Below are 27,620 nucleotides of genomic sequence, written 5' to 3' on the forward strand. Positions count from 1 at the left end.
TGTTTCAGTAAGATTGGATTTTTATAATTTATAGCAATGGAATGTAAGTCACAGAAAATTGAGGTTGTGGTGGCAACTGCAGAGAGGTATTTGGGTGTGCGAGACTTGACATCAGAAGAGTTACAGGGTGTGTTAAGTGGTGGTGTCCCATCCTTTCAGGTTGTTGGCCTGAGGTAGGACTAAATAGATTTAAATAGTGGAGTAGGGTGGTGTTATTTTTGTATTATTATAATTTTATTGGAGAGTGTAGTGTTAGATGGTAGGGTATTTGTTTATTTATAATTTTTTTCATGGAAAGTATAAGGGAGTTGTACTCCAGTCTAGTAGGTGGCGGTAATGCAACATTTATTGGATGGCAACCGCCTTTAAACCTCATCGAAGAAGAACGTTGCGCACAATACACACACCCACTCCATTGAGGAAGGAAGGTTACAGTTAGAACTGTAAGCGATGGCTCTCCAAAAAGGCACATTTTACCTGTTTACAAACTGAAGTTTTGTGTTGGCGTCAACAAATCTACAAACAATAAAGGTAAACTGTCAAACAGAACGGAAGAGTGTCTCTGGACAACTGTCAGCGTATAAAAAGGAGCATTTTGAAGAAAGCGAAAGTAAACTACGCGTTTTCAGAAGGGCCCTGCATTGCCGACAGCGACACCATGGCTGAATGTGATTGGAATGAGGAGATGTCAGAGGGTCCATTCCTCCTTCAGGAAGATCTGACCTGTCCGGTGTGTAAAGATCTTTACCGGGAGCCCGTGCTTCTTTCATGCAGCCACAGCTTCTGCAAGGAGTGCTTGGAGCAAAGCCGAAAGATGGGGCAGAGGTGTCCGGTGTGCAGGAAGAGCTGTGACGGGGAGCAACCAATCTCCAACCGGGCGCTGATGGCCGCTACCGAGTCCTTTCAGAAGGAGAAGCGCTGGCGGGGACCGAACGCAATCAATAATGTGCCTCTTTGTAACCTGCACCGGTTGGAGCTTCAACTTTACTGCGTAAAGGACGAGGAGCCCGTGTGCGTTGACTGTGTCACTCTACATCGGACTCACGAGCTGCTGCCACTCAACAAGGGGGCGCCGTTGTGTAAGGTAAGTGAGGAGATTCGATTATCTGGGCCGGGTTTCACAGGTGAGATGAGTTTGCATTGGGTGAAAAGTGATTGCATTCGTTTTGGAACCGGTTTGACTCCGAGGCTTGAGCCAGGTGCCCGGCTCTGGCCGACGGCGAAGTAGGCCAAAAAAGTGACAGGTTAAGAACGTGGAGTAATTAATAGAATACTGTGTTTTAACATGCAAATTGATTGCGTTTAATAGCGCTTTATCTGCCTTCCCAATGAAAACTCGTTTGAAAATTAGAAAAAAATATTTTATGGAAAATATATGTTGTATGTTTCTGAACGATGCACCATGCTGCCTTGTTGACATGACCAAGCGCTGCAGATAACTGTTCATTTGAGAAGGGCGCTCCTCCCTCACCGCTTTTGCCCTTGATAGGTGGTTTGAAGTCAGATACAAATCTGATTCCTGGCCATGCGACTTGTATGAACTGCAGTGGCTAGCCAAAAAGTTCGATCATCTTATCCTTTGAGGATTTAAGCATGATTTTGAACATTCAAAGCAACTGGGAAACGTCCATGGCAGGGCTTTTTTCTTCAGGCCTTTTTCTTCTTCAAGATTGTTTTGGCAGACTATATCCGAAAGGTGTATTGTCGCCACCTGCTGGGTGGGATAGAACTGAGAACGAAAATAAATAGTAATAATGAAAAATAAATCACTCATACTATTCTTAAAAAACATAACAAAAGTCTATGTACTCCTTCACTTAGTCAAAATGTACTCAGAACCCTACACAGGTTCTAGGGCCTGAGAGGGGGATGCATCTTCAGACATTATTTCCCTGCAATGTCTCAGATGTGAAATCCTGGAGTTATAAGAACCTTTTAGCCGCTTTCACAATTATTTCCAGTTTCCTAGATCCAGTTTCCTAACGCAACAAAATCAACATTCTTCACGATTAGTGTTTCAGGATCTCTCAATTGACTGACATTCACAGACTGATGGGCATCCACTGCCATATCTTCATCATCTCTACTCGCTGCTTCGACAGTTTTCACTGACTCTGCATAGGAGACCTTCTCAGCAGCCCTGATCCTTCCTTCTTCAACCTCCTCCATCCTAACAGGGCACTCAGGGAACTCTGGGATGTGATTCCCATCACAATGGCAACATGGTGCATCCTCAGACTCTTCAACAACGATATTCTGTTTGCAAACACTTGACACATGGCCAAACTTTTTACATTTTTGACATTGAAGTTGCTTTTGTACATGAACTCGCCCCACATATCTCATATATCCCAGCTTTACATGGGTTTGGAGAAATTATTCATCGAACATCAATAACACAGAAAGGCTTTCCTCCTTTTCATTCACCGTGCGGGTTAAGCAACGTGCATCAACAATTCCTGGCATGTTAATCTTAAACCATGAAGCCTCAATATCCATAGAGACGCCAGATATGACACCTTTTATTGGTGACCTACTCCGATAATCATAGCATTCCACTTTGTGCGTCGATAATTTGTGCATTCTCCTTTTGTTCCTTTGACACACATGAAATCAACATCATACCACTCCTGGTCACTCTGACTCCACTTCTCCCAATGCATCCTTCACCATCTTTGTGACCAAATGGGTTTCCCCAAAAAACATCCTTGCTCATGAATCGCACTCCAACAAGGAATGAGGCATTATCATACCGAGGCTTATCTTGATTTACAACTAATCCTTTTGGCTCCATTCTTAGATATTTCAGTATTCCAATCATTTCCTCTGTCTTCACTCGCACTAACAGAATCAAGCATTGCTTCTGGTTCCGCCATTGCTCTCCCTCCCCAAGTTAGTGCTTACAACAATAAAACTTTCCCGGCAGGCATTTTTGTCACCTTAGCTTGCTATATAACTTCTGAGTGATAGGAACCACAAGCACCACCACCAATCAGCCTACACCATTGTGGACACACCTGTTGTTACTATGACAACTAGCATAGCAATGTCAGCTAATGACTGCTGTCTGAACACACACATCTAATTTGGTCACTTGTAACTTGGTGTTTGAACAATCAGTATTCCAAAACAGATTTGAGTATTTAAGGCATGCAGTGTGAACAAAGCTTTATTGTCCTTTAGTCAACACCCAATAGCTTAGGACCTTTAACAATACTGAAAATAAGTTGCTGTATGTTTTTATTATCTGGTAGTCACTAGATCACAAACTAATATGCATATTAATTGTGTTTTATGTGTTCTATTGCAGGAAGAACTGACCATTAAAGTCAACATATTGGAGGAGAAAGTGGAGACTTTCAAGAGAATGAAAAAGAAATACTCTAACACAGTTGATTTCATGAAGGTACTATAATACTGTATCTGCTTGACCTGCTGACATCTACACTGTAGGGCCTATCCATGACCATGACTAATGGTGAAGGTTTTGTGTAAGATAATGTGATTTGTTAGAGCTCTTTGATGCCCTCACTAGTTCTATCCAGATGTGTGTAGCCTATCCAGAGCCCAACAGTTTGATGTTCATCATTGTTCTGTAATGAGATATGTGAACCAACCTGTTTGACTGGTAGGGACAGACTGAGATTCCTTGAGCCTCCAGAAAGAATTGGAAATAACAAAATAGTTGACTGTAGATCAAACCTAGGGCCTGCAGTCCTGATAAGGAAAGCCTCTAGAGGAAACTATAATTATAGCCTATAGATGAGTAATGTTGTGTGAGATATGAATTGCAAGAGGTATGTCAGTATCATTACAAAATGGCACTCTTCCTCCAACCTCTCTCGTACCCAGATCCAGACAGAGCAGGCAGAGAAGCAGATCAAGGCAGAGTTTGAGAGGCTCCGTCAGGTGCTGTGTGTAGAGGAGGCTGCCAGGCTGAAGGCCCTGGCAGACGAGGAGGAGGACAAGAGATCCAGTATGGAAGACAGGATCAGCTCCTTGACCCGTGACATCGCTGCCCTCACTAAGCTGGTCCAAACAGTAAAGCGGGAGATGGGGGCGGAGGATTTAACCTTCTTGCAGGTAAGCAGGAGGGGTCTCCCTCATGGGGGGGGGGGGGACAGTGCATGACAGTGAGACATTTTTGAATGCATGCATTTGTCGATCTTATTCACAATGAACTAATGGATTAAATTGTGTTGTTTTTCAGAACTTCCAAGCCTTAAAGAAAAAGTAAGTACAGTAACATCCTATCAGTTGCCCAACAGTTTGTGTACCATCCCTCTAATATCATGGTCATCTTCTATGATGTCATGTTTTCACAGAGCCCAGTGGCCTCGTGAAGACCCCCAGAATCCCTCAGATGCTCTCCTGAACATGGCCAAACACGTGGGCTCTCTGGGCCACAACATTTGGAAGAGCATGCAGGCTCACGTCACATGCAGTGAGTACATGTACTGAAGGGTTAGGTTAGGGTTCTAACTTGCTACATAAGTTATGACACACAATAAAATGGGTGTGGATGGCTATATAATGTGTAAGGGGTCAATGTTTTGAATGATGGAGGAAACACTTTAGGCAACAGTTACGCTTCAATCCTAATGTTTTGTAACACGTCTCCCTCTCTCTCTCTCCAGTCCCAGTGGTGATGGACCCTAACACRGCCTCTCCCTGGCTTTCCATGTCCCCAGACCTGGCCAGCGTACGGGACAGCCCAGAGCGCCAGTCCCTCCCGGACAACCCTGAGCGCTTCGACCCCTGTGTCTTTGTCCTTGGAGCTGAGGGCTTCCGCTCCGGCAAGCACCGCTGGGAGGTCCATGTGGGAGACAACCCRAAGTGGATCCTGGGAATCTGTAAGGAGTCTGTGGCTCGCAAGAGGAAGTTCACCGTGTCCACAGACAGGGGCGTGTGGACCATCGGGCTGAGCAAAGGGGTGTACAACGCCCTGACTGGCAAACGCACAGTGCTGGTCGTGGAGAGTCGGCCAGAGAGGGTCCGGGTCAAGCTAAACATGGATAAGGGGGAGGTGTCATTTTGGGACGCAGGCAACGGTGGGAAGCACCTGTGCACCTTCACACACAAGTTTACAGAGAGAGTGTTCCCCATATTTGGTCCTGGGCTCCACACCACCCCGATGGAGGTTAACCCGGCCAAGGTGACCATTCATACTGCGTGACAGGGCAGTGTGACAGTCACTACAGCTTGCTAAGTGTCTGGTTCAATAGCCGATGAGCAGTCGTAGTACTCGCTTGGATAGACGTCACATGTTATGGTCAGAAGGTAGCCTAATATGTGCACTTGAATAGATGGCGCATTCCACTGTTTCAGCACTCAGGTGTGGTTGTATTCTAGTGGTTTTACTGTGGCTATAGATTTGCGTTGAGGTTTGGATCAAGGCTTTTTGTATGGTCACAATCATCTTTGAAATTGTGCCATAGCAGTATTCCTATGCTTTCCATAGGATGTACATAATGCAGGCATTTATTACATGAGGGATTTTTTTGGACCCTGATTCTTTAACTGGTATGTTTAGATTGCTGAGCTATTATACATAGGGATTTTCTAGGACTAGAGGGTTTCCAGTGGTAAGAATGTATTTTCTGTCATTTTACTGCGTTCTGAGATTTATTGATATGTTTACTGATTTAATTATGTTTCTGTATGGAATTTTGCGAAAAATAACTAATAAAATGTTGTCACATGCGCCAATTACAACTGTGCCGAACACGGGGAAATGCTTACTTACCATCCCTACCCAACAATAGAGTTTAAAAATCTAAATAAAATAGTAACATGAGAAATAAAATAATATACACAAGATGGGAGCTATATACAGGGAGAACCAGTACCAGATCAATGTGCAGAGGTATTCGAGGTAGATATGTACATGAAGGCAAGGTAAAGTGACTAGGCATCAGGATAGATAAGAGTCAAATAAAGAACAGAGCAGCAGCAGTAAAGGTGTGTGTGTGATGTAGTGAATGTGTGGGAGTGCAAATATATGGTTTGTGTGTATACACATACATGCATACAGTGCAGTCAGATTCAGTATTCAGACCCCTTGATTTTTTCCCCCCACATTTTGTTACGTTACAGCCTTTATTCTAAAATTGATTCAATTGTTTTTTCCCCTCAATCTACACACAATACCCCATAATGACAAAGCATAAACAGGTCTGTATACATTTAAAAAAAATAATAATAATATCACATTTACATTAGTATTTAGGCCCTTTACTCAGTACTTTGTTGAAGTAACTTTGGCAGCGATTACAGCCTTGCGTCTCCTTGGGTATGACGCTACAATTTTGGCACACCTCTATTTGGGGAGTTTCTCCCATTCTTCTCTGCAGATCCTCTGAAGCTCTGTCAGGCTGGATGGGGAGCGTCGCTGCACAGCTATTTTCAGGTCTCCAGAGATGTTTGATCGGGTTCAAGTCCGGGCTCTGGCTGGGCCACTCAAGGACATTCAGAGACTTGTTCTGAAACCACTCCTGCATTGTCTTGGCTGTGTGATTAGGTTCGTTGTCCTGTTGGAAAGTGAACCTTCGCCCCAGTCAGGTCCTGAGCGCTCTGGAGCAGGTTTTCATCAACGATCTCTCTGTACTTTTCTCTGTTGATCTTTCCCTCGTACCTGATTAGTCTCCCAGTCCCTTCCTCTGAAAAACATCCCCACAGCATGGTGCTGCCACCACCAAGCTTCACTGTTAGTGTAACGGATGTGAAATGGCTAGCTAGTTAGTGGTGGTGCGCGCTAATAGCGTTTCAATCGGTTACGTCACTCGCTTTGAGACCTTGAAGTAGTGGTTCCCCTTGCTCTGCAGGGGCCGCGGCCTTTGTGGAGCGATGGATAACGATGCTTCGTGGGCGACCGTTGTTGATGTGTGCAGAGGGTCCCTGGTTCGCGCCCGGGTCGGGGCGAGGGGACGGTATAAAGTTATACTGTTACATTGGTGCCGTGACCCGGATCACTGGCTGCTGCGGAAAAGGAGGAGGTCGAAAGGGGGGTGAGTGTAACGGATGTGAAATGGCTAGCTAGTTAGCGGTGGTGCGCGCTAATAGCGTTTCAATCGGTTACGTCACTCTCTTTGAGACCTTGAAGTAGTGGTTCCCCTTGCTCTGCAAGGGCCGCGGCCTTTGTGGAGCGATGGGTAACGATGCTTTGTGGGCGACCGTTGTTGATGTGTGCAGAGGGTCCCTGGTTCGCGCCCGGGTCGGGGCGAGGGGACGGTCTAAAGTTATACTGTTACATTAGGATGGTGCCAGGTTTCCTCCAGATGGGACACTTGGCATTCAGGCCAAAGAGTTCAATCTTAGTTTCATCAGACCAGAGAATCTTATTTATCATGGTCTAAGAGTCCTTTAGGTGTCTTTTGGCAAACTTCAAGCGGGCTGTCATGTGCCTTTTACTGAGGAGTGGCTTCTATCTGGCCACTAACATAAAGGCCTAATTGGTGGAGTGCTGTGGAGATGGTTGTCCTTCTGGAAGGTTATTCCATCTCCACAGAGGAACTCTAGAGCTCTGTCAGAGTGACCATCGGGTTCTTGGTCACCTCCCTGACCAAGAACCTTCTCCCCCAATTGCTCAGTTTGGCCAGCTCTAGGAAGAGTCTTGGTGGTTCCAAACTTCTTCCATTTAAGAATGATGGAGGCTACGGTGTTCTTGGGGACCTTCAATGCTGCAGAAATGTTTTGGTACCCTTCCCCAGATCTGTGCCTCGACACAGTCCTGTCTCGGAGCTCTATGGACAATTCCTTCGACCTCATGGCTTGAATTTTGCTCTGACATGCACTGTCAACTGTGGGACATTATATAGACAGATGTGTGCCTTTCCAAATCATGTCCAATCAATTGAATTTACCACAGGTGGACTCCAATGAAGTTGTAGAAACATCTCAAGGATAATCAATGGAAACAGCATGCACCTGAACTCAATTTTGAGTCTCGTGGCAAAGGTTCTGAAGACTGACGTGAATAAGGTATTTCTGTTTATTTTTGTAAATTTGCTCATATAAAAAAACGTTTTGCTTTGTTGTGATGGGGTATCGTGTGTATTTTTTAACATTTTCATCCATTATAGAACAAGGCTATAGCGTAACAAAATGTGGGGTCTGAATACTTTTCAGAATACCTTCCGAATGTACTGTCTCTCTGTGTGTGTGTGTCTAGGGCAGGTATTCCCAAACTAGGGTATGCGCAATGCCGTCGGGGTACGCCTAATAAAATGAAAACAATTCTTCACATTTTCAAACAGTCCATTTATATTTTCTAACGGGGCTAGACATTTGGGTGAGGTTTTTATCTTGCCTGAGTAGCCTCGTTTCACTGCCAAAAACAAAATTAAACCATCTAGTGTTCAACGAAATAACAACACAATGTCAAACACAGGCAGCCTAGTCAAATAATTGACATCCAATCACGTTAACCGTTACTCTCTCGTGGGAATTCCACTAACTGTCCGTATGTAGCCAAACATAGCCGCTGCTCGTTCCGTTTGTTCGAAAATTGATAAATGGTTAAAAAAAAGTAAGGCCCATAGAGACACATACCAGCTCATCTGGTAGTACTACTACTACCAGCAGTACTACACCTGCACCTGTCGACGACACAAGGTGTTCTCCTTCCACGAGCACATCCAATGACAGCATCAGTAATTATACATTTGTTTTAACCCAGCTAGCACGGACACTGACAGTTGTGAATCTGATGCAGCCAAAGAGCTCCCTTTACCCGGGAAAGTACAGAACAACCGACAGGGACGTTGATCCATCGAAGAGGCGCAAATATGATGAGAACTACATTGATTTGGGGTTCACTTATATTGGGTGTAGTGCCTTCCCTCAGCCACAGTGTGTTATATGTGCAAAAGTACTACCTCACAACTCGATGAAACCTTCACTCTTGTGCAGACACTTAAACAAAACATGCCAATTTGAAAAATAAGTCAGGAGTTTTTTTAGCGAGAATTAAGACTACTTTCAAGTAGTAAAATATGTATAAAAGCAACAGATACCATTAATAAGAAGGGGCTAGCAGCGTCTTATATGGTGAGCTACCGAGTGGCTAGGGCAGGCAAGCCCCATCCTGTTGTGGAGGACTTCATTCTTCCTGCTGCTGAAAGCACTGCGTTAATCAAATCCGGTATCAGGATAAATAAAAAGCAAGGTCTGCTAACTTTATTTAATTATGTTTAATTAACGCAAACAATAAATGGCAAATGCAATTTTCGTATATACGGGTTCGCTGTATCACCGCGCAGGGTAAAACAGGGAACTGGCAGGAAGTACGTAAACAGCTGTTCTTATACCGTGATGACGTAGTTCCAACCCGTATGTTGGCCTATCACAGGAGAGGCTGAGCGTGGTTTAAACTTTGCTCAGCCTATCGCCGGTACTCAGACTGGTCCCAGTCTCTGGTCACAGTCTCTCAGATGTCCGCATCTGGTCGTTGGGTAGATTAGATCCGTCTTGTGCCGCTACACTCAAACAGTTCCTTATATGGTATTGTCCAGTGTCCTAACCTCCCTGGTTGGCCTGGAGATATGCACCCCTCCCCTCTCCAGATTGACCACAGCTTTTGTAGCAAGTCACTCTGTTGCTCAGTCTTTACACACACACACATCTGCATTGTTTGTGTGTGTGTGTGTAACAAAACAATATTCATCTTCATACAATATGGTAGCAGGCTATAGTGCATAAACATAAATCCTAACACTGCCGTGGATATGGCTGAGACAATGCTGGGGGGAAAGGCCAAATAAACTATACAGACAATTACTTCATCAAACAACATTGTTTCACGACGCATCAGAGACATGGCAGGAGACGCTTCGCATACAAGCCAGTGAATTCTATGCGTTACAGCTGGATTAGTCAACAGACGTGGCAAGCCTGGCACAGCTCCTGGTATATGTCAGTTACATTTATGGGGGGTCAATTAAGGAAGACATCCTCTTCTGCAAACCCCTGGAAACCAGGACAACAGGAGAGGATATTTTTAAAATACTGAACAGCTTTGTGACATCAAATGGACTTTGGTGGTCAAGATGTGTTGGTATCTGTACTGATGGCGCAAAAACCATGACAGGGAGACATAGTGGAGTGAGGGAGGGAGGCAGGGAGACACAAGCAGTTGCTCCCAACGCCACTTGGGTACACTGCAGCATCCACTGAGAGGCTCTTGCTGCCAAGGGAATGCCTGACAGCTTGAAATACGTTTTGGAAAATGTTTAACTTTATTAAAGCAAGGGCTCTGAACTCTTGTGTGTTTTCTACACTATGCAATGATATGGGCAGCGACCATGTAACGCTTTTACAACATACAGAAGAAGTGAGCTGGTTATCAAGAGGCAAAGTATTGACACGTTTTTTTTAACTGAGAGACGAGCTTAAAGTTTTCTTTACTGACCATAATTTTCACTTGTATGACCTCTTGCATGATGATGAGTTTCTCACACAACTGGCCTATCTGGGTGATGTTTTTTCTCACCTGAATGATCTGAATCTAGGATTACAGGGACTCTCCACAACTATGTTCAATGTGGGGACAATATTAAGGCTATGATTAAGAAGTTGGAGCTCTTCTCTGTCTGCATTAACAAGGACAACACACAGGTCTTTCCATCATTGTATGATTTTTTTGTTTGCAAATGTCAAATGTGATATAGCTTAGTCTCTGTGTGAGTTGTGTGCGCAATTACGCAGGTACTTTCCGGAAACGGATGACACAAACAACTGGTTTCATTATCCCTTTCATGCTCTTCCTCCAGTCCACTTACCGATATCTGAACAAGAGAGTCTCATCGAAATTGCAACAAGCGGTTCTGTGAAATTTTTATTTTATCAGAAGCCACTGCCAGATTTCTGGATTGGGCTGCGCTCAGAGTATCCTGCCTTGGCAAATCGCGCTGTTAAGACATAGATGCACTTTGCAACCACGTACCTATGTGAGAGTGGATTCTCGGCCTCACTAGCATGAAAACTAAATACAAGCACAGACTGTGTGTGGAAAATGATTTAAGACTGAGACTCTCCGATACAACTCAACATTGCAGAGTGATGTGCATCCTTTCAAACATACCCTTCTCATTAACCGGTGGTGAGTTATTCACCATTTTCAATTAACAAAATTAGGTTTTATATGTAAGATGGTTGAATAAAGAGCAAAATTATTGATTATTATTATATTATTATTTGTGCCCTGGTCCTATAAGTGCTCTTTGTCAATTCCCACGAGCTGGGTTGTGACAAAAACTCAAACTCATTCTTATGTTTAATAAATGTATCATATAGTGTGTGTGTGTGTGTGTGGTGGGCTTACAATGATTGCAAAAAACAACATTTGAGAGTGCACTGACCCTGGTGCTAGAGGGGGTACGCAGCTGGAGGTTGAATGTTTGAAGGGGTACGGGATTATAAAAAGTTTGGGATCCACTGGTCTAGGGAGGGTCAGTGCAAGATGGAGTCAGTGCAGGTAGTTCGGGTACAGTACCTTTAATTTACTAATTAGTCTATGCCAAACTGTCTTAGTCTTTGTATAAGCCTATTCTATGTGATGCTTTATTTGTTCATCTAATGTTTAAAAAAAATCTAGTAAGGCACATGATTGCATATTTTCATGACAGTGTTGTATGATATTATAATGACTTGATGTAATGTTTCATAGAAACATTTAAGTGACAATTAGATTATATGAAATAATGCATTATGATGATTTCTTACTTTTCATTGTCTTAGGTTTGAGTGAATGCCAAAGTGTTTTGCTCTCAATCAAATTGATTGTATTTGTTAATCATTTATTATTAAATAATAAACATACTATGGGAAACTAGACTACGGTAGTAGTTGTGGAATTGTTAGGTTAGATTACTCGTTGGTTATTACTGCATTGTCGGAACTAGAAGCATAAGCATTTCGCTACACTCGCATTAACATCTGCTAACCATGTGTATGTGACAAATACAATTTGATTTGATTTCATGTTTAATTTTTTGTTTTATACGATAAAACAGTTGAATCAGACAAGCTTTTGCTCTGGGGGATGTTCAGACACTATTCAATGTTTATTTAACCAGTAATCTATTTTGGAATAAGTTTTATGTACTGATACTGATTTTGTAAAATAATAATGAATAAATGGATTGAGTCTTTTGAAGTCTACATAGCCCAGATTCACCACCAATGCATTCTTCGAATAATGCACTCCTCGGGTGATGCACAGCAGCTATAGCTATGGTAATAAATGTTTAACTGATATACACTACATCTGATTAGAAATCAAAACTAACACACTTCGTGTTACACGGTTTCTAGTTGTCAATATTCATACTTTCTCAGGTGAGTTTCTCTGAGGACGCAATTACCAAACATCGCCACTGGAAGGCAATGCTGAGGTTTACAATTTTTGTGATGTAGAGATGACGAGGAGCCTTTTTGAGGTTGCGGTGGCCAGGGTCAGAGTAGTGCAGAAGGTGTCGTTGTTGAGGCAATGAAGAAAGTAGAGGAGGATGGGTCAATGGTGAGGAATCCTGAGAGGATCCCTGTGAGTAGTAGATCTGTGCCAGCACAGAGGGATTGGCCAATGAGTGATATATCCTTCAGTAAGGTTAGGTTCTTAGTGTTCATGGCTGCAGAGAAGTACTTGGGTATACGAGATTTGACTTCAGTAGAGTTACAGGGTGTGTTTAATGGTGGTGTCCTGTCCTCCCAGGCCGTTGGCATGATGTAGGAGCAGATAGGGTCAAAGTAGTGGAATGGGGTAATGGGTTTTTAATGAGTGAAGGGTTAGTCAGAAGCATGTTTTTAGTTTTTTCCCTTTTGTTTTACAAAGTGTAATGGATTTACACTCCAGTTCAATTTGTGGCTGTAATGCACCTTGTGATTGCCAACCGCCATTTAAAAACATAAGAAGAAGAAGAAAATTGTGGATGCATTGGATGAGGTGGCGTAGATGAGAGTAACGGGAAGTGGGTATATTTAGTTTTTTTGTATATCTATCAGTGGAGGCTGCTGAAGGGAGGACGGCTCATAAAAATGGCTGGAATGGAGTCAGTAGAATGGTATCAACACATCAAACACGTGGTTTCCATGTGTTGGATGCCATTCTATTGACTCCATTACAGCCATTATCATGAGCCGTCCTCCCTTCAGCAGCCTCCACTGATATCTTTGGAACAGAAGGAGCATGCTCTGTGACTCAAGAAGATAGGAATGTTTGGAATGTGGATCTTCGAAGCATTGCGCCTATGAAGGGTGTTATCTGTGGGGTGGCGCTCGAAGTAAAAGCCAAGAGTATATGGGAAGAATTGGATGAAGTGGTTTGTGCACACTTTTTGACTTGCATGGTGGATGCGTTCTACTCCATCCGTTCTACTGTTTTCTGATGAAGTCTCTCCCTTCTCACGTGTATTTGGGTTTTATGAGATTCCCTGTGAGAGCCTTCATGCCCAAACCCATGCAGTGCAATAAATGCAAATGATTTAGTCATGTGTCAAGTGTATGTAGATATGAGGGGTATCTTAAGCCAGTTGAGCCTAAATGCTGTAATTGTGTTGGTGAACATACAACTGAATTTCTGAAGTGTCCTGTTAGGGTGAAGGAGACGGAGGTGGCAAGAATAAGGGCTGTCCAGCATGTCTCCTATCCGGAGTCGGTGAAAAGAGTGGAAGAAAGGAGTGATGTTCAAGAAGTAATGGTAGTAGGAGTAAAGACACCAGATAATATTCCTTGTCAACAGAGGGATCCTGACATGTTGCATGTTAACTTCTTCTTAATAGGGGGGCGCTGTTTCACTTTGGAAAAAATCGTGCCCAAATTAAACGGCCTCGTACTCTGTTCTAGATCATACAATATGCATATTATTATTACTATTGGATAGAAAACACTCTGAAGTTTCTAAAACTGTTTGAATTATATCTGTGAGTAAAACAGAACTCATTTGGCAGCAAACTTCCATACAGGAAGTGAATATTCTGAAAATGAGGCTCTGTGTCAGGGCCTGCCTATTCAACTGGCTTTTATTTATGGATCTGTATGCACTTCATACGCCTTCCAGTAGATGTCAACAGGCAGTAGAAGGTTGAATGGTGTGTCTAGCTTGATGTGAGGCCGAATAAGAGCTTTTGGAGTGACAGGTCCGCTCTTTTGTCAGTTTTCAACTGCGCGCCGGGGAACCTCACATTGTCTTCTGAAAAGCGTTCGGTATACACGACGAATTGCTCCGGCTCTGATTTTATTGGATACATATGAGAAGAACATCATAAAGTAGGATTTTCAACCGAGTTTGACCAGTTTATTCGACGTTTATTGGGAATTTTGGAATTTTTCGTTCCAGGCGCCAAGAGTTGATGGGCATGTTCGCGCCACAATGCTAGCCAAAGTTGCTAATTCGACAGAAGAAATGGACATTCTAAAACCAAACAACGATTTATTCTGGAAATAGGACTCCTTGCACAACATTCTGATGGAAGATCAGCAAAAGTAAGAGAATATTTATGATGTTATTTCGTATTTTTGTGTAATATGTTGGCTCCAACACGGCGGAGAATAGGTGAGCACTGTCTCACAATAATGCATGCTGTATGTTGTAGTAAAGTTATTTTTAAAAATCTAACACAGCGGTTGCATTAAGAACCAGTGTATCTTTCATTTGCCATACAACAAGTATTTTTATGTAAAGTTTATGATGAGTTCTTTGGTCAGATTAGGTGAGTGTCCAAAATATCTCCGGAGATTCTGGTGAATCGTTGCTACGTATTCACAATGTATAACCAGGATTTGTAGCTATAAATATGCACATTTTCGAACAAAACATAAATGTATTGTATAACATGATGTTATAAGACTGTCATCTGATGAAGTTGTTCAAGGTTAGTGATTAATTTTATCTCTATTTCTGGGTTTTGTGAAAGCTACCTATGCGGTGGAAACATGGTGAAAACATAGCGTTGTGTGTTTGGCTATTGTGGTTAGCTAATATAAATACATATTGTGTTTTCACTGTAAAACATTTTAAAAATCGGAAATGATGGCTGGATTCACAAGATGTTTATCTTTCATTTGCTATATTGGACTTGTGATTTCATGAAATTATATTATATGATATTTAAGAAGGTGGACTTTGTAGTGTTTATTGCATTGGTTATCAACTGCACAGCGCATACAGAGAGGACATCTGTGACTGAAGGAGTGGGATGATTTATAAATTTTTTCTTTGTATTTTGTATGTTGTCGGTCCCCTTGCCCCCCCTTTCCCGCAATGGGATATGTTTTGTTTCAATGCCCTGTACAGTAGATGGCGGTAATACACCAATATGTGTAGTCTGCCATAAAACCTTAAAAAAGAAGAAGAAGCAGTGCATACAATGGAATATTGTTTGTTTTTGTTTCAATACCCCGTACAGTAGGTGGCAGAATAGGTGTAGTCTGCCATAAAACTTTAAAGAAGAAGAAGAAGAAGAAGAAGAAGAGGAGGAGGAGCCTTTTGTGTGGGAGGCTGTCATATACAAAAACAACAAACATTACATGAGGTCAGGCAATAAGCAAGTAACATTCCACGCTGGCTAGTGTGCTTATGCGTAAGAGGATAATTTATGGCAAAAATAATGAGGTGTCTGAAGATGCGACAGATGTATTTTATTATTATTATGATTTAGCTAACTATCATTGAATAAATGGCCAACGACTGCGCTTTTGCATCTTGAGTAAAGTTAGCTGGGTCGCTAACTGGCTAGCAGCCATCCAGTAAGCGCGAGCCTCTGCGGAGGGTGGTCTGTGTCCTGTGATTCCGGACATCGAGTACTGGAGTCCAGTGCTGGAGTCCGACGACCCTCTTTGGTACTGCTAGCTAACGTTAGCTATCTCACATTCAGTTTTGCATTGTGTCGCTCATAACTCACTGACAATGTAAAATATCATGGGAACGGAGACACGGGATCTGGTTAGTTAGACAAATGAATGGGAAGGCTAAGCTAACGGTCCTCTGCTAGTGTGGTGACTGGTATCGCGTTCAAGATAACAGCAAATCCGCTATGCTAGCTAACGTTCAATCCTCGCTTGCTAGCTGGTTATAACTAGCTAATAGCAACGTGCAAAGTTTGTATTTAGCTATTATTTTAACGTTAGCCAACTAATGACATTACGTTAGCTAGCCATAGCAATAACAGTTAACGTTAGCTAGCTAGTTACCGCTTGTCTGCGGATAGTAAGCATTGTTTGATAGTGGCTAGCTACTAGTAACGTTAGCTAGCTGCTCGCTCACCGTTTCATGGCATTTAACGTTAATTATATATGCGTTTATTTTTCTTAAAAATTATTTGCTAAACGTGATTCAATTGAGATTTTTGCTAATTAGTAAGCTAGAAACAGAGCAGCACCCATAGACATAATAACTGCGATGATGATTAGCTATGAAATATCTATCTAGAAAACGTCTTAATGTGTTGACAAGTGTAAGTAACTATTTGCATATGTCTGTAATTCAAATGAATGAGATTTTGTCATATTGACAGAAGCCGAATCTTCTACAATGTGCAGGGTACACGTTGCCACTTTACAAAATGTGAATCATTAATTTACCTTTCCTGGAGACAGAAATAATTGGAACAGTAATAACACTAACGTTAGTCTCATATGAAAAGCACATTCCTTAAGTTGCCACCATGCCATGGACATAAATTAAAGAATCTCTTGTCTACCTGCCAGCACAATTGTTTTGGTTGCCTGTTTGCTTACTTCTGTATGTGACTGCAATATGTATTTGGCTGATGTTTGATTGCAAGTTATTGCCAAAAGGCTATCTTGCAGTTTTAGATTTTTGACTCTGTAAATATGGGTCTGTAACCAGAAAGCAACACTGATGTGACATATAGGCAAAACTAGAGCATCTTTCATCCTATGTTGAAATGTAACCTCTTGTAACCCCTATTTTTAGCATATGTAATCCATCACTGAAGTTGCATTGCTTGTTTGAACTGTTTCTAGGTTCCCGGCTTGTGAGCGAGGTAATCGGACAACCCCATCTTCTTCACCTCCTCCACCTATTCCAGGTGGGGGAGAGGATGGCCTCCTTCCTCCATGTCCCCCTGCTGGGGTTGCTGCTGGTGGCTGTGGCCCCTGGGTGTTGGGCAGGAGACTGTAAGGGCCACAGACAGGTGCTCAGGGGCCCCCCAGGGTACGTCACTGACGGGCCAGGGAACTACTCTGTAAACGGAAACTGCGAGTGGCTCATCAAAGGTGAGTGAGACAGTGGTGGGAAAACTGAGTGCTGTGATGAGTGTGTGTTGATTGATTAGTTTGTCAGTTTGATGTGAATACATAGATCTCAAGATATGCCAAGGAAAATCCTGTCTAGGGCAAATTAAGTCAACTCTAAATTATATCCGACTGATGTTTCTTTCCTGTATTCTCTCCAAGCCCCCAGCAGCAATTACCGTATCGTCCTGAACTTCACCTTCATGGAGACAGAATGCACCTACGATTACCTGTTCGTCTACGATGGAGACTCCTACCAGAGCCCCCTACTGGCCAGTCTGAGTGGCACCACCCTGCCGCAGCCCATAGAAGCCAAGTCTGGCAAGGTAACCGCATCATTATCTATGGAAGGCGGAACTAGACATGTTCTGAGATGTCAGATATCAACCTCAGACTGCTGGGGATTTGGGTGGGGAAACGTTTCATACCAGCATTAAATGGATGGATTTATTGACGGGTTTCCATGGCCTCAATTTGAATTCAGCACACAATTCAGAGTGACAGCTGGACGTTTCTGACTTGACGGGCTGGATGGATTACAATATCATGGGAAAAATGTAGTCAAGTTGTTCATTGCCACCTTCACATCCTTTCTGTCTTCTCTCCTCCCTCCAGATGCTGCTCCACCTCTTCAGCGATGCCAACTACAACCTCTTGGGCTTCAATGCCACCTACTCGTTCTCTGTGTGCCCTGGGGCCTGTGGAGGTCACGGGCGCTGTGACACGGCCTCCTCCCTGTGCCAGTGCCATCTGGGCTGGGGAGGAGCCGACTGCAGCACCCCTCTATGTCCCCAGGCCTGCATCCTGCACGGCACCTGTGACAAGGTAAGAAGAGGGAGACTTTATTATCCACATTGGAAACTGTGCTGTCTTTAGAAATTTTGGTTTATTACAGTGCAATAAAACAAAGGTTGGCATGAGTTAGGTGAGGATGGAAAGTGGACAGCCAACTGAGATGCTGAAGACAGCTAGCTGAGGGAACCTATGTACAAGGCTACCTAAGGAGTTAATTATTAAGCAGGGTATACATTTGAGTTCAAACAGAAGGGGAAACCAGCACAGCAGCAATATAAATAGGGGTTGAATGACCCTCCTTTCCTTTAGATATTGTTTATTGCTGAGTTCTCTCAAACTTTCTCCTCTCTCTTTCTCCTTCTTTCCCTTAGAGAGGAGAGCGTTGTCTATGCAGCTCGGACTTCCTGGGCCAGAGCTGTCAGCTGGGTCTCCGTGATGACAGTGGGGTGGGGCAGTGGTGGCAGGTGAGTGGGGGCGACCCCTACACGCCCCCCCGGACCGGCTCTGCTGGGGTCTACCTGTCCTCCACTGGAGCCATGTACCTGTTTGGAGGTGAGGGATAGAACACTGAACAACTGTTTGTTTATTTATTTTTTATATAGTGTTGGATCCCATTGTACATTTTAAAAAAAATTACATGCCAAGGTATACCAATACTGTATACTATTCTAATTCAGGTGTTGTTGGGTAGGATATTAGGGTTGTTAGTTAGGAGGGTGTTGCTAGTCTGGATGTTAGGATTGATTTGTTTTCACTTTATGTGCTGATTCATTGTCTAACTAGACCCGGTATCGACCCAGTCAGGAGTATTGGTGGGCTTGGTTAACATTAACCCAGTTTAGATGAGGCAAGCACACGGCTTCACAGAAGACCTTGACCTTATTGCTGTTGGACAACTGGCTCTGCATAGTAATCATTGTGGCTTTCAATGTATGTCATGATGTAATTGGTTAACTACTTCTGTATGGTTGGTGCTGTTTTGATATTTCAGGGTTTGACTTGAACCGAGCTTTGGGGGACCTGGTTAAATACAACTTCAGCTTGAACCAATGGGAGAACAGATCTTATGGACACTCCCCAGTAAGTGCCCGCCCGCATGCCAGAAATGTAATCTTAATAAAATATATCAAAGACTGTACTCTTTTAGTTATTCTTTCTTGTGTTTATCTTATGCTTTGATTATTTTATTCAAGATCCTAGCAAAAATCAGATTTTCATTTATCTGACTTTCATTAAACTACATGTCCAGCCCTTCTATTTAGCCTCACAAAGTGTATTACCATTTTCTTTTCAAGACAACCAGGGCTACAAGTAGAACACAAAACAATTTCACATAAACAGTTGCATTCGTGAGTTGTATTGACAAATGTTGATTTAAAAAAATAAAAAAGTCTGCCAAAGCTGACCTGATAAAAAATAACGTATATGAATGCTGTAAGTACAGAAATTGTTTGCTTATTGGGAAATTAATATCCAACTAGTCAGTGACAACTGTTGGAGTTTGACAGCAACTATGTTAGCTTATTACAGTATTATAGACACTATGTCCTGGGATTCACTATGATCTTCTATGTAGAAGAACCCCTTATGTTTTAACGACTCTTGTGTAGCTTGTGAGCGTCATAGAGCAAAACATGTTACATGTGCATGTGACTCCGCTTTTAATTGTTTGTAGCTCAAACCATTCAGACTCTACAGACGTTTTTGTATAAAAGACCCGGCCAAAGGCCCCTTCGGGTTACGCCTTGTCTCACAAACACAACTCTAGCTTTGGCCCTGTTAATCACACAGACTAAAAGGGGTTAGTTCAAAATGCACCGGCGATGCGATTGGACTAAACCAATGCTCATAAAAATCTCTCTTTCCCTCCCTCTCCTGTTAACCCATTTCTACATCTCTCCTTATCTTACTGCCTCACTCTGACCCCTCCCCTTTCTCTTTCTTCTTGTTTCCACTTCCTCTCATCTCTCTTCTCATCACCACCTTCTTCCTCTCGCCCTTCTTTCCCCCCTCCCTCTGTCAGGCGGCTCGTCACTCCCACACGGCAGTAGAGTGGAAGGGGAACATGGTGATCTTCGGAGGAGAGCTCACGAGCGGCGCTTTAGCCAGCGACGTCTGGATGTACTGCCCAATCCAGGACGACTGGCAGCAGCTCGGCCAATCCCATTCGCCCGGGGCACCGAGGGTGGCCAACCATGCAGCAGCTGTAGTGGACAACTATCTCTACATATTTGGAGGTAAATAACTTATTGAAATACAATGTTGTCACCTAACTTCTTGCAGAATATGTTTCTAAACACTTATCCTATAATGTGGATGCTACCATGATTGCAGATAATCCTGAATGAGTCGTGAATAATGAGTGAGAAAGTTAGAGGCATAAATGCTAACCTCCCCTGTTATTGTAATCGTAAGATGTTAGCATGTCTTGGGGATATGATATTTGTGCATCTAACTTACTCACTCTTACGCTGTACTGTTGGATTTCAGATTCCAAAAACCAAGTCCTGCAGGCTCTAATTTAGTCTTTGTAATGCCCGGGATGTAGTGGAGGAAGGAGTCAGACGCAGGAGACAGAGTTCCGAGTAGCGTACTAATTTAATCACACATAGGTGAAACACGACGCCACTCCAAGTAAATGCTCCAACACATTAACGAGAACAAAATAATCCAGAAGACAACGTACACTAACCGTGACACACAAGCATGTACAACCTGTACACAAAACATTCCCGCACACCCAGCAGGCCGGGCTTTAAAGCCCCACTAATCACCCTTACCACAAACAGGTGTAACCAATAAACAAATAAGGAGGGGGAGGAAAAAGTCAGTAGCAGCTAGTAGGCCGGTGACGACGACCGCCGAGCACCACCCGAACAGGAAGGGGAGCCACCTTCGGTAGGAGTCGTGACATTCTTCTCTTGATTATTGTCCAGTCATGTGTTCAAGTGCTGCAAAGAAAGACCTAGTTAAGCTGCAGGTGGCCCAGAACAAAGTGCCACGTCTTGCTCTTCATTGTAATCAGAGGGATAATATACAGTGCATTCAGAAAGTATTTTTCCACATTTTGTTACGTTACAGCCTTAGTCTATAAAACATGTTCCTTGTCAATCTACACACAATACCCCATAATGATTTTTAAAGGCACACACCTGTCTATATAAGGTCCCACAGTTGACAGTGCATGTCAGAGCAAAAACCAAGCCATGAGGTCGAAGGAATTGTCGGTAGAGCTCTGGGACAGGATTGTGTCAAGGCACAGATCTGGGGAAGGGTACCAAAAAATGTCTGCAGCATTGAAGGTCCCCAATAACACAGTGGCCTCCATCATTCTGAAATGGAAGAAGTTTGGAACCACCAAGACCAAACTGAACAATTGGGGGAGAAGGGCCTTGGTCAGGGAGGTGACCAAGAACCCGATGGTCACTCTGACAGAGCTCCAGAGTTCCTCTTTGGAGATTGGAGAACCTTCCAGAAGGACAACCATCTCTGCAGCACTCCACCAATCAGGCCTTTATGGTAGAGTGGCCAGACGGAAGCCACTCTTCAGTAAAAAGGCACATGACAGCCCGCTTGAAGTTTTCCAAAAGGCACCTAAATACTCTCAGACCATGAGAAACAAGATTCTCTGGCCTGAATGCCAAGCGTCACGTCTGAAAGAAACCTGGCACCATCTCAACGGTGAAGCGTGGTGGTAGCACAATGCTGTGGGGATGTTTTTCAGTGGCAGGGACTGGGAGACTAGTCAGGATCGAGGGAAAGATTAACAGAGCAAAGTACAAAGAGATCCTTGATGAAAACCTGCTCCAGAGCGCTCAGGACCTCAGACTGTGGAAGAGGTTCACCTTCCAGCAGGACAACAACCCTAAGCACACAGCCAAGACAACGCAGGAGTGGCTTCAGAGTGTCCTTGAGTGGCCCAGCCAGAGCCCGGACTTGAACCTGATCAAACATCTCTGGATAGACCTGAAAATGGCTTCCCGTCCAACCTGACAGAGCTTGAGATGATCTGCAGAGAAGAATGGGAGAAACTCTCCTAATACAGGTGTAGCAAGCTTGTAGCATCATACCCAAGAAGACTCGAGGCTGTAATCGTTGCCAAAGGTGCATCAAAGTACTGAGGAAAGGGTCTGAATACTTACACTGCCGTTCAAAAGTTTGGGGTCACTTAGAAATGTCCTTGTTTTTAGGGTGTCTAGTTTGAGAAACAGACACCTCACAAGTCCTCAACTGGTAGCTTCATTAAATAGTACCCACAAAACACCAGTCTCAACGTCAACAGTGAAGTGGCGACTCCGGGTTACTGGTCTTCTAGACAGAGTTCCCCTGTCCAGTGTCTGTGTTCTTTTGCCCATCTTAATGTTTTATTTTTACCGGCCAGTCTGAGATATGGCTTTTTCTTTGCAACTGCCTAGAAGGCTAGCATCCCGGAGTCGCCTCTTCACTGTTGACTTTGAGACTGGTGTTTTGCAGGTACTATTTAATGAAGCTGCCAGTTGAGGACTTGTGAGGCGTCTGTTTCTCAAACTAGACATTCTAATGTACTTGTCCTCTTGCTCAGTTGTGCACCGGGGCTTCCCACTCCTCTTTCTATTCTGGTTAGAAACCGTTTGCGCTGTTCTGTGAAGGGAGTAGTACACAGCGCTGTACGAGATCTTCAGTTTCTTGGCATTTTCTCACATGGAATAGCCTTCATTTCTCAGAACAAGAATAGACTGACAAGTTTCAGAAGAAAGTTCCTTGTTTCTGCCCATTTCGAGCCTGTAATCGAACCCACAAATGCTGATGCTCCAGATACTCAACTAGTCTAAAGAAGGCCCGTTTTTTTGCTTCTTTAATCAGAACAGCAGTTTTCAACTGTGCTTTTATACTTGCAAAAGGGTTTTCTAATGATCAATTAGCCTTTTAAAATGATCAACTTGGATTAGCTAACACAACGTGCCATTAGAACACAGGAGTGATGGTTGCTGATAATGGGCCTCTGTACGCTTATGTAGATATTCCATAAAAAAATCAGCCGTTTCCAGCTACAATAGTCATTTACAACATTAACAATGTCTACACTGTATTTCTGATCAATTTGGTGTTATTTTAATGGACACATGTGCTTTTCTTTCAAAAACAAGGACATTTCTAAGTGACCCCAAACTTTTGAACGGTAGTGTATGAAAATGTAATGTTTTCGGTTTTAATACATTCTAAAAACCTGTTTTTGCTTTGTCATTATGGGGTGTTGTGTGTAGATTAATGAGGAGGAAAACACTATTTAATCCATTGTAGAATAAGGCTGTAAGGTAACAAAATGTAGAAAAAGTCAAGGGGTCTGAATACTTTCCGAATGCACTGTATGTCTTGTTTTGTGTGGACGCCCGGAAGAGTAGATGCTGCTTTTGCAACAGCTAATGGGGATCCTAATAAAATACCACATTATTCGCGATTCATTCAGGACTTTAAGCATTCATGGTAACATTCACTTTCATGTAGAAGTTTTTTTAGAAACATATTATTTACAATAATAGTGACTCCAAAATGACACTACATTATTTACCATTCATTTCTATTGGGCACACAACCAAAACAAACTGCAAATGCATCCAACAAGCTTGTTGAGTCACATGCTTGTTGTAATTATTGTGTACTAGGAATATGGGACCAGATACTAAACTTTTGACACATATAAGGGAATTATGTACAACAAGTTCTGTTCTTTCTAAACAGTTCACCCAATATAAATGAAAATACCCTCAAATTAAAGCTGACAGTCTGTACTTTAACCTCACAGTCCATTATATCATTTGGAATCCAAAGTGCTGGAGTACAGCGCCAAAACAACAACAGTGTCACTGTCTCATTACTTCACTCTATCTATTGTAAGATCGCGCCTGTCTGTTGTGAATAAGTACTCTTGTAATCTTTCTCTCCTCTCCCCTCTGCAGGTCGTACGGAAGAGGATATGTTCTCATCATCTCTGTATCGGTTTGGTCTGCGGGAGTCTGGGGTGTGGGAAGCGGTGCAGCCCACCGGGGGGAAGCCCCCCGCCACTGCAGGCCACTCCATGGTGTTCCACCCCCTGTCCCGGGCCCTGCTGGTTTACGGGGGCCACAGGCCTACCACCGCCAGGTACAGTTGGATGGGATTGTGGGACTGTCTTGCATGGGGATGTGTTTTATTATCAAAGTTAAAGTACACACTGAGAGTACACATTGTGTTGTGTGTTTGGTGCTATTTGGTAATGCAAGGGGCGGCAGGTAGCCTAGTGGTTAGTGCGTTGGACTAGTAACCGAAAGGTTGCAAGATCGAATCCCCGAGCTGACAAGGTAAAAATCTGTCGTTCTGCCCCTGAACAAGGCAGTTAACCCGCTGTTCCTAGGCCGTCAATGAAAATAAGAATTTGTTCTAATCTGACTTGCCTAGTTAAATAAAGGTAAAATAAAAATTTAAAAAAAGAACAGGTTCTCGCTAGGTTCTTGGCTTCCATGTGATTCCCTCTACTGTTTATTATCTGTGTCTCAGCAGGTGTCTGTGTTAATGTTGGAGTGTTTCTGTTGTCTCAAATCATCTGCCTCCTTCCTGCCTCTTTCTCCCCCTCAGGTTCAGTGTACGTGTGAACTCCACAGATGTATTCCACGTGGACCGGAGGTTCTGGACCTCGTTCCGCTCCCGTTTCCCAGCCACAGGCCCCAGGGAGAGAGCCTTCCACTCAGCCACCATCATCGGAAACTACATGGTGGTCTATGGTGAGGGGACGTGTGGTAGAAATGGAGATGGTGATCACAGAGAATATAGGATAGGGATGGACACCTCTTGAATGGATTCATACAATTGTTTGCTGTCCAGACCCTTTTACCGTCTAATATCGCTCTTATTCTCCCTATTCCCTCTCTTTCTCCTCCCCCTCTGTCTCTCAGGGGGGAATGTGCACATCCACTACCAGGAGGAGAAGTGTTATGATGAGGAAATCTTCTTCTACCACCTGGGATGTCACCAGTGGGTGTCTGCTGGGGAGAGCCTCCAACACAGTGAGTCCCTACACACACACACATTCTCACTTGCTCATACACAGACATATTCATGTTGCTTTATGTTGAATCATCTCTCTCTCTCTCTTTTCGTACAGGAGTAGAGGCTGTGAGAGGGCGGTACTCCCATGTAGCTGCTGTGATGGAAGGCAGGGTGCTGCTGGTTGCCGGGGGTTACAGTGGTATTGCCCGTGGAGACCTGGTGGCGTACAAAGTTCCGCTGTTCGTGAGCAGCGACCCAGGAGACCGGGTGAGTCAAGAAGTAAGGAGGGGAGGGATGGAGAGTTTATTAAGGAATATTATTGCATGGTGGACAGGGGCATATTGAAAGGGGGAGAGGTGGATGGTTGAAACTGCAATGCTCTCATCTCCTGAAGCATAATATTTTTCAGTGATAATGTTTTTTGGGGGTTGAAAGCAGGACTTGTAAACATTATATTTCTTGTGCACAATTTTTGAGTAGTTCACAGTATAGTGTGGTGCAGGGCTCTCAACCCTGTTCCTGGAGAGCTACCCTCTTCTAGGTTTTCACTCCAACCCCAGTTGTAACTCACCTGATTCATCTTATCAACCAGTTAATTATTAGTATCAGGTGCCCTAGATTAGGGTTGGAGCGAAAACCTACAGGACGGTAGCTCTTCAGGAACAGGGTTGGAGAGCCCTGCTGTGGTGTGTGTGTGTGTATAATTGTTTGACTGTGTGTTTCTGTGTGTGTCAGGATGCTGTGTGTGCCGAGGCACCAGACGAGAGCGTGTGTCTGAAGAACCCAGAATGCAGCTGGTGTGAGGGCCGCTGTCGGGAGTACCAACCCACCAACCCGGTAACACACCTTTCCAACACCCTGCTTTTTCCATCCCTTTTTCTCCATCTTCAACCCAAACCTCATCCATCTGTCCTCCCCATCCACCTTCTCCTAACAACCTATCTTGACTATGGATAAAACAATGTTTAACTGTCTCTCTCCAGTGTGGCAGCACAGGGTGCCTGGGCCTGGCCCGCTTCCTGTCTGACTGCCAGTCCTGCCTGGTGTTCAGTGGGGCTCCAGGTTCCCTGCCCCGCGCCCCCGGTGACTTCGGCTGGTGTGTCCAGAACGAGTCCTGCCTACCTGTGTCAGGTGAGATGCACAGAGGGAGGGAGGGAGGAAGGGAAATACAAATATCAATAGCTAAAATGCATACGAGATAAAAGACATGAGGGACCACATGAGAAACAACAATACTATATTAGGGCTCCCCCTATCTGAGATACCTACTGCAGCCCTCATCCTCCACATACAACACCCATTCTGCCAGTCACATTCTGTTAAAGGTCCCCAAAGCACACACATTCCTGGGTCGCTCCTCTTTTCAGTTCACTGCATTTTATCTCCATCTCTTCATTCAAAGAATCAATCATGGACATTCTTACTTACAGTTGTGGCTGCTTCGCGTGATGTATTGCTCTCTCTACCTTCTTGCCCATTGTGCTGTTTTCTGTGCCCAATAATGTTTGTACCATGTTTTGTGCTGCTACCATGTTGTGCCATGCTCTCTTTATGTAGTGTTGTGGTGTCTCTCTTGTCGTCATGTGTGTTTTGTCCTATATACACTGCTCAAAAAAATAAAGGGAACACTAAAATAACACATCCTAGATCTGAATGAATGAAATATTCTTATTAAATAGTTTTATCTTTACATAGCTGAATGTGCTGACAACAAAATCACACAAAAATTATCAATGGAAATCAAATGTATCAACCCATGGAGGTCTGGATTTGGAGTCACACTCAAAATTAAAGTGGAAAACCACACTACAGGCTGATCCAACTTTGATGTAATGTCCTTAAAACAAGTCAAAATGAGGCTCAGTAGTGTGTGTGGCCTCCGCGTGCCTGTATGACCTCCCTACAACGCCTGGGCATGCTCCTGATGAGGTGGCGGATGGTCTCCTGAGGGATCTCCTCCCAGACCTGGACTAAAGCATCCGCCAACTCCTGGACAGTCTGTGGTGCAACGTGGCGTTGGTGGATGGAGCGAGACATGATGTCCCAAATGTGCTCAATTGGATTCAGGTCTGGGGAACGGGCGGGCCAGTCCATAGCATCAATGCCTTCCTCTTGCAGGAACTGCTGACACACTCCAGCCACATGAGGTCTAGCATTGTCTTGCATTAGGAGGAACCCAGGGCCAACCGCACCAGCATATGGTCTCACAAGGGGTCTGAGGATCTCATCTCGGTACCTAATGGCAGTCAGGCTACCTCTGGCGAGCACATGGAGGGCTGTGCGGCCCCCAAAGAAATGCCACCCCACACCATGACTGACCCACCGCTAAATCGGTCATGCTGGAGGATGTTGCAGGCAGCAGAACGTTCTCCACGGCGTCTCCAGACTCTGTCACGTCTGTCACATGTGCGTGTGAACCTGCTTTCATCTGTGAAGAGCACAGGGCGCCAGTGGCGAATTTGCCAATCTTGGTGTTCTCTGGCAAATGCCAAACGTCCTGCACGGTGTTGGGCTGTAAGCACAACCCCCACCTGTGGACGTCGGGCCCTCATACCACCCTCATGGAGTCTGTT

The 27,620-nt window shown here is 43.9% G+C and overlaps 2 protein-coding genes across 2 annotated transcripts in view; both read left to right on the plus strand.

Moving 5' to 3' along the window:
* The first annotated feature begins 468 nt into the window (after positions 1-468).
* Positions 469-5,718, plus strand: trim35-28 (tripartite motif containing 35-28). Its single transcript, XM_023988682.2, has 6 exons — positions 469-1,084; positions 3,311-3,406; positions 3,853-4,083; positions 4,211-4,233; positions 4,326-4,444; positions 4,638-5,718. Exons 1-6 carry the CDS (start codon positions 659-661, stop codon positions 5,174-5,176), a joined length of 1,434 nt encoding a protein of 477 aa, XP_023844450.1. The 5' UTR covers positions 469-658; the 3' UTR covers positions 5,177-5,718.
* A 9,768-nt stretch (positions 5,719-15,486) lies between these two features.
* Positions 15,487-27,620, plus strand: part of LOC111964596 (multiple epidermal growth factor-like domains protein 8) — a 35,123-nt gene continuing 22,989 nt past the window's right edge. Inside the window, 13 exon segments of the mRNA XM_070444127.1 lie at positions 15,487-15,575; positions 16,981-17,232; positions 17,413-17,576; positions 17,866-18,075; positions 18,417-18,597; positions 19,037-19,125; positions 20,069-20,282; positions 23,982-24,165; positions 24,637-24,782; positions 24,954-25,064; positions 25,163-25,314; positions 25,783-25,884; positions 26,031-26,178. Coding sequence (XP_070300228.1) covers positions 15,572-15,575; positions 16,981-17,232; positions 17,413-17,576; positions 17,866-18,075; positions 18,417-18,597; positions 19,037-19,125; positions 20,069-20,282; positions 23,982-24,165; positions 24,637-24,782; positions 24,954-25,064; positions 25,163-25,314; positions 25,783-25,884; positions 26,031-26,178 — 1,957 coding nt within the window. The 5' untranslated portion in view covers positions 15,487-15,571.

The sequence above is a fragment of the Salvelinus sp. IW2-2015 genome, linkage group LG6.1 (assembly GCF_002910315.2).
Source record: "Salvelinus sp. IW2-2015 linkage group LG6.1, ASM291031v2, whole genome shotgun sequence".
Taxonomy (NCBI): Eukaryota; Metazoa; Chordata; class Actinopteri; order Salmoniformes; family Salmonidae; genus Salvelinus; species Salvelinus sp. IW2-2015.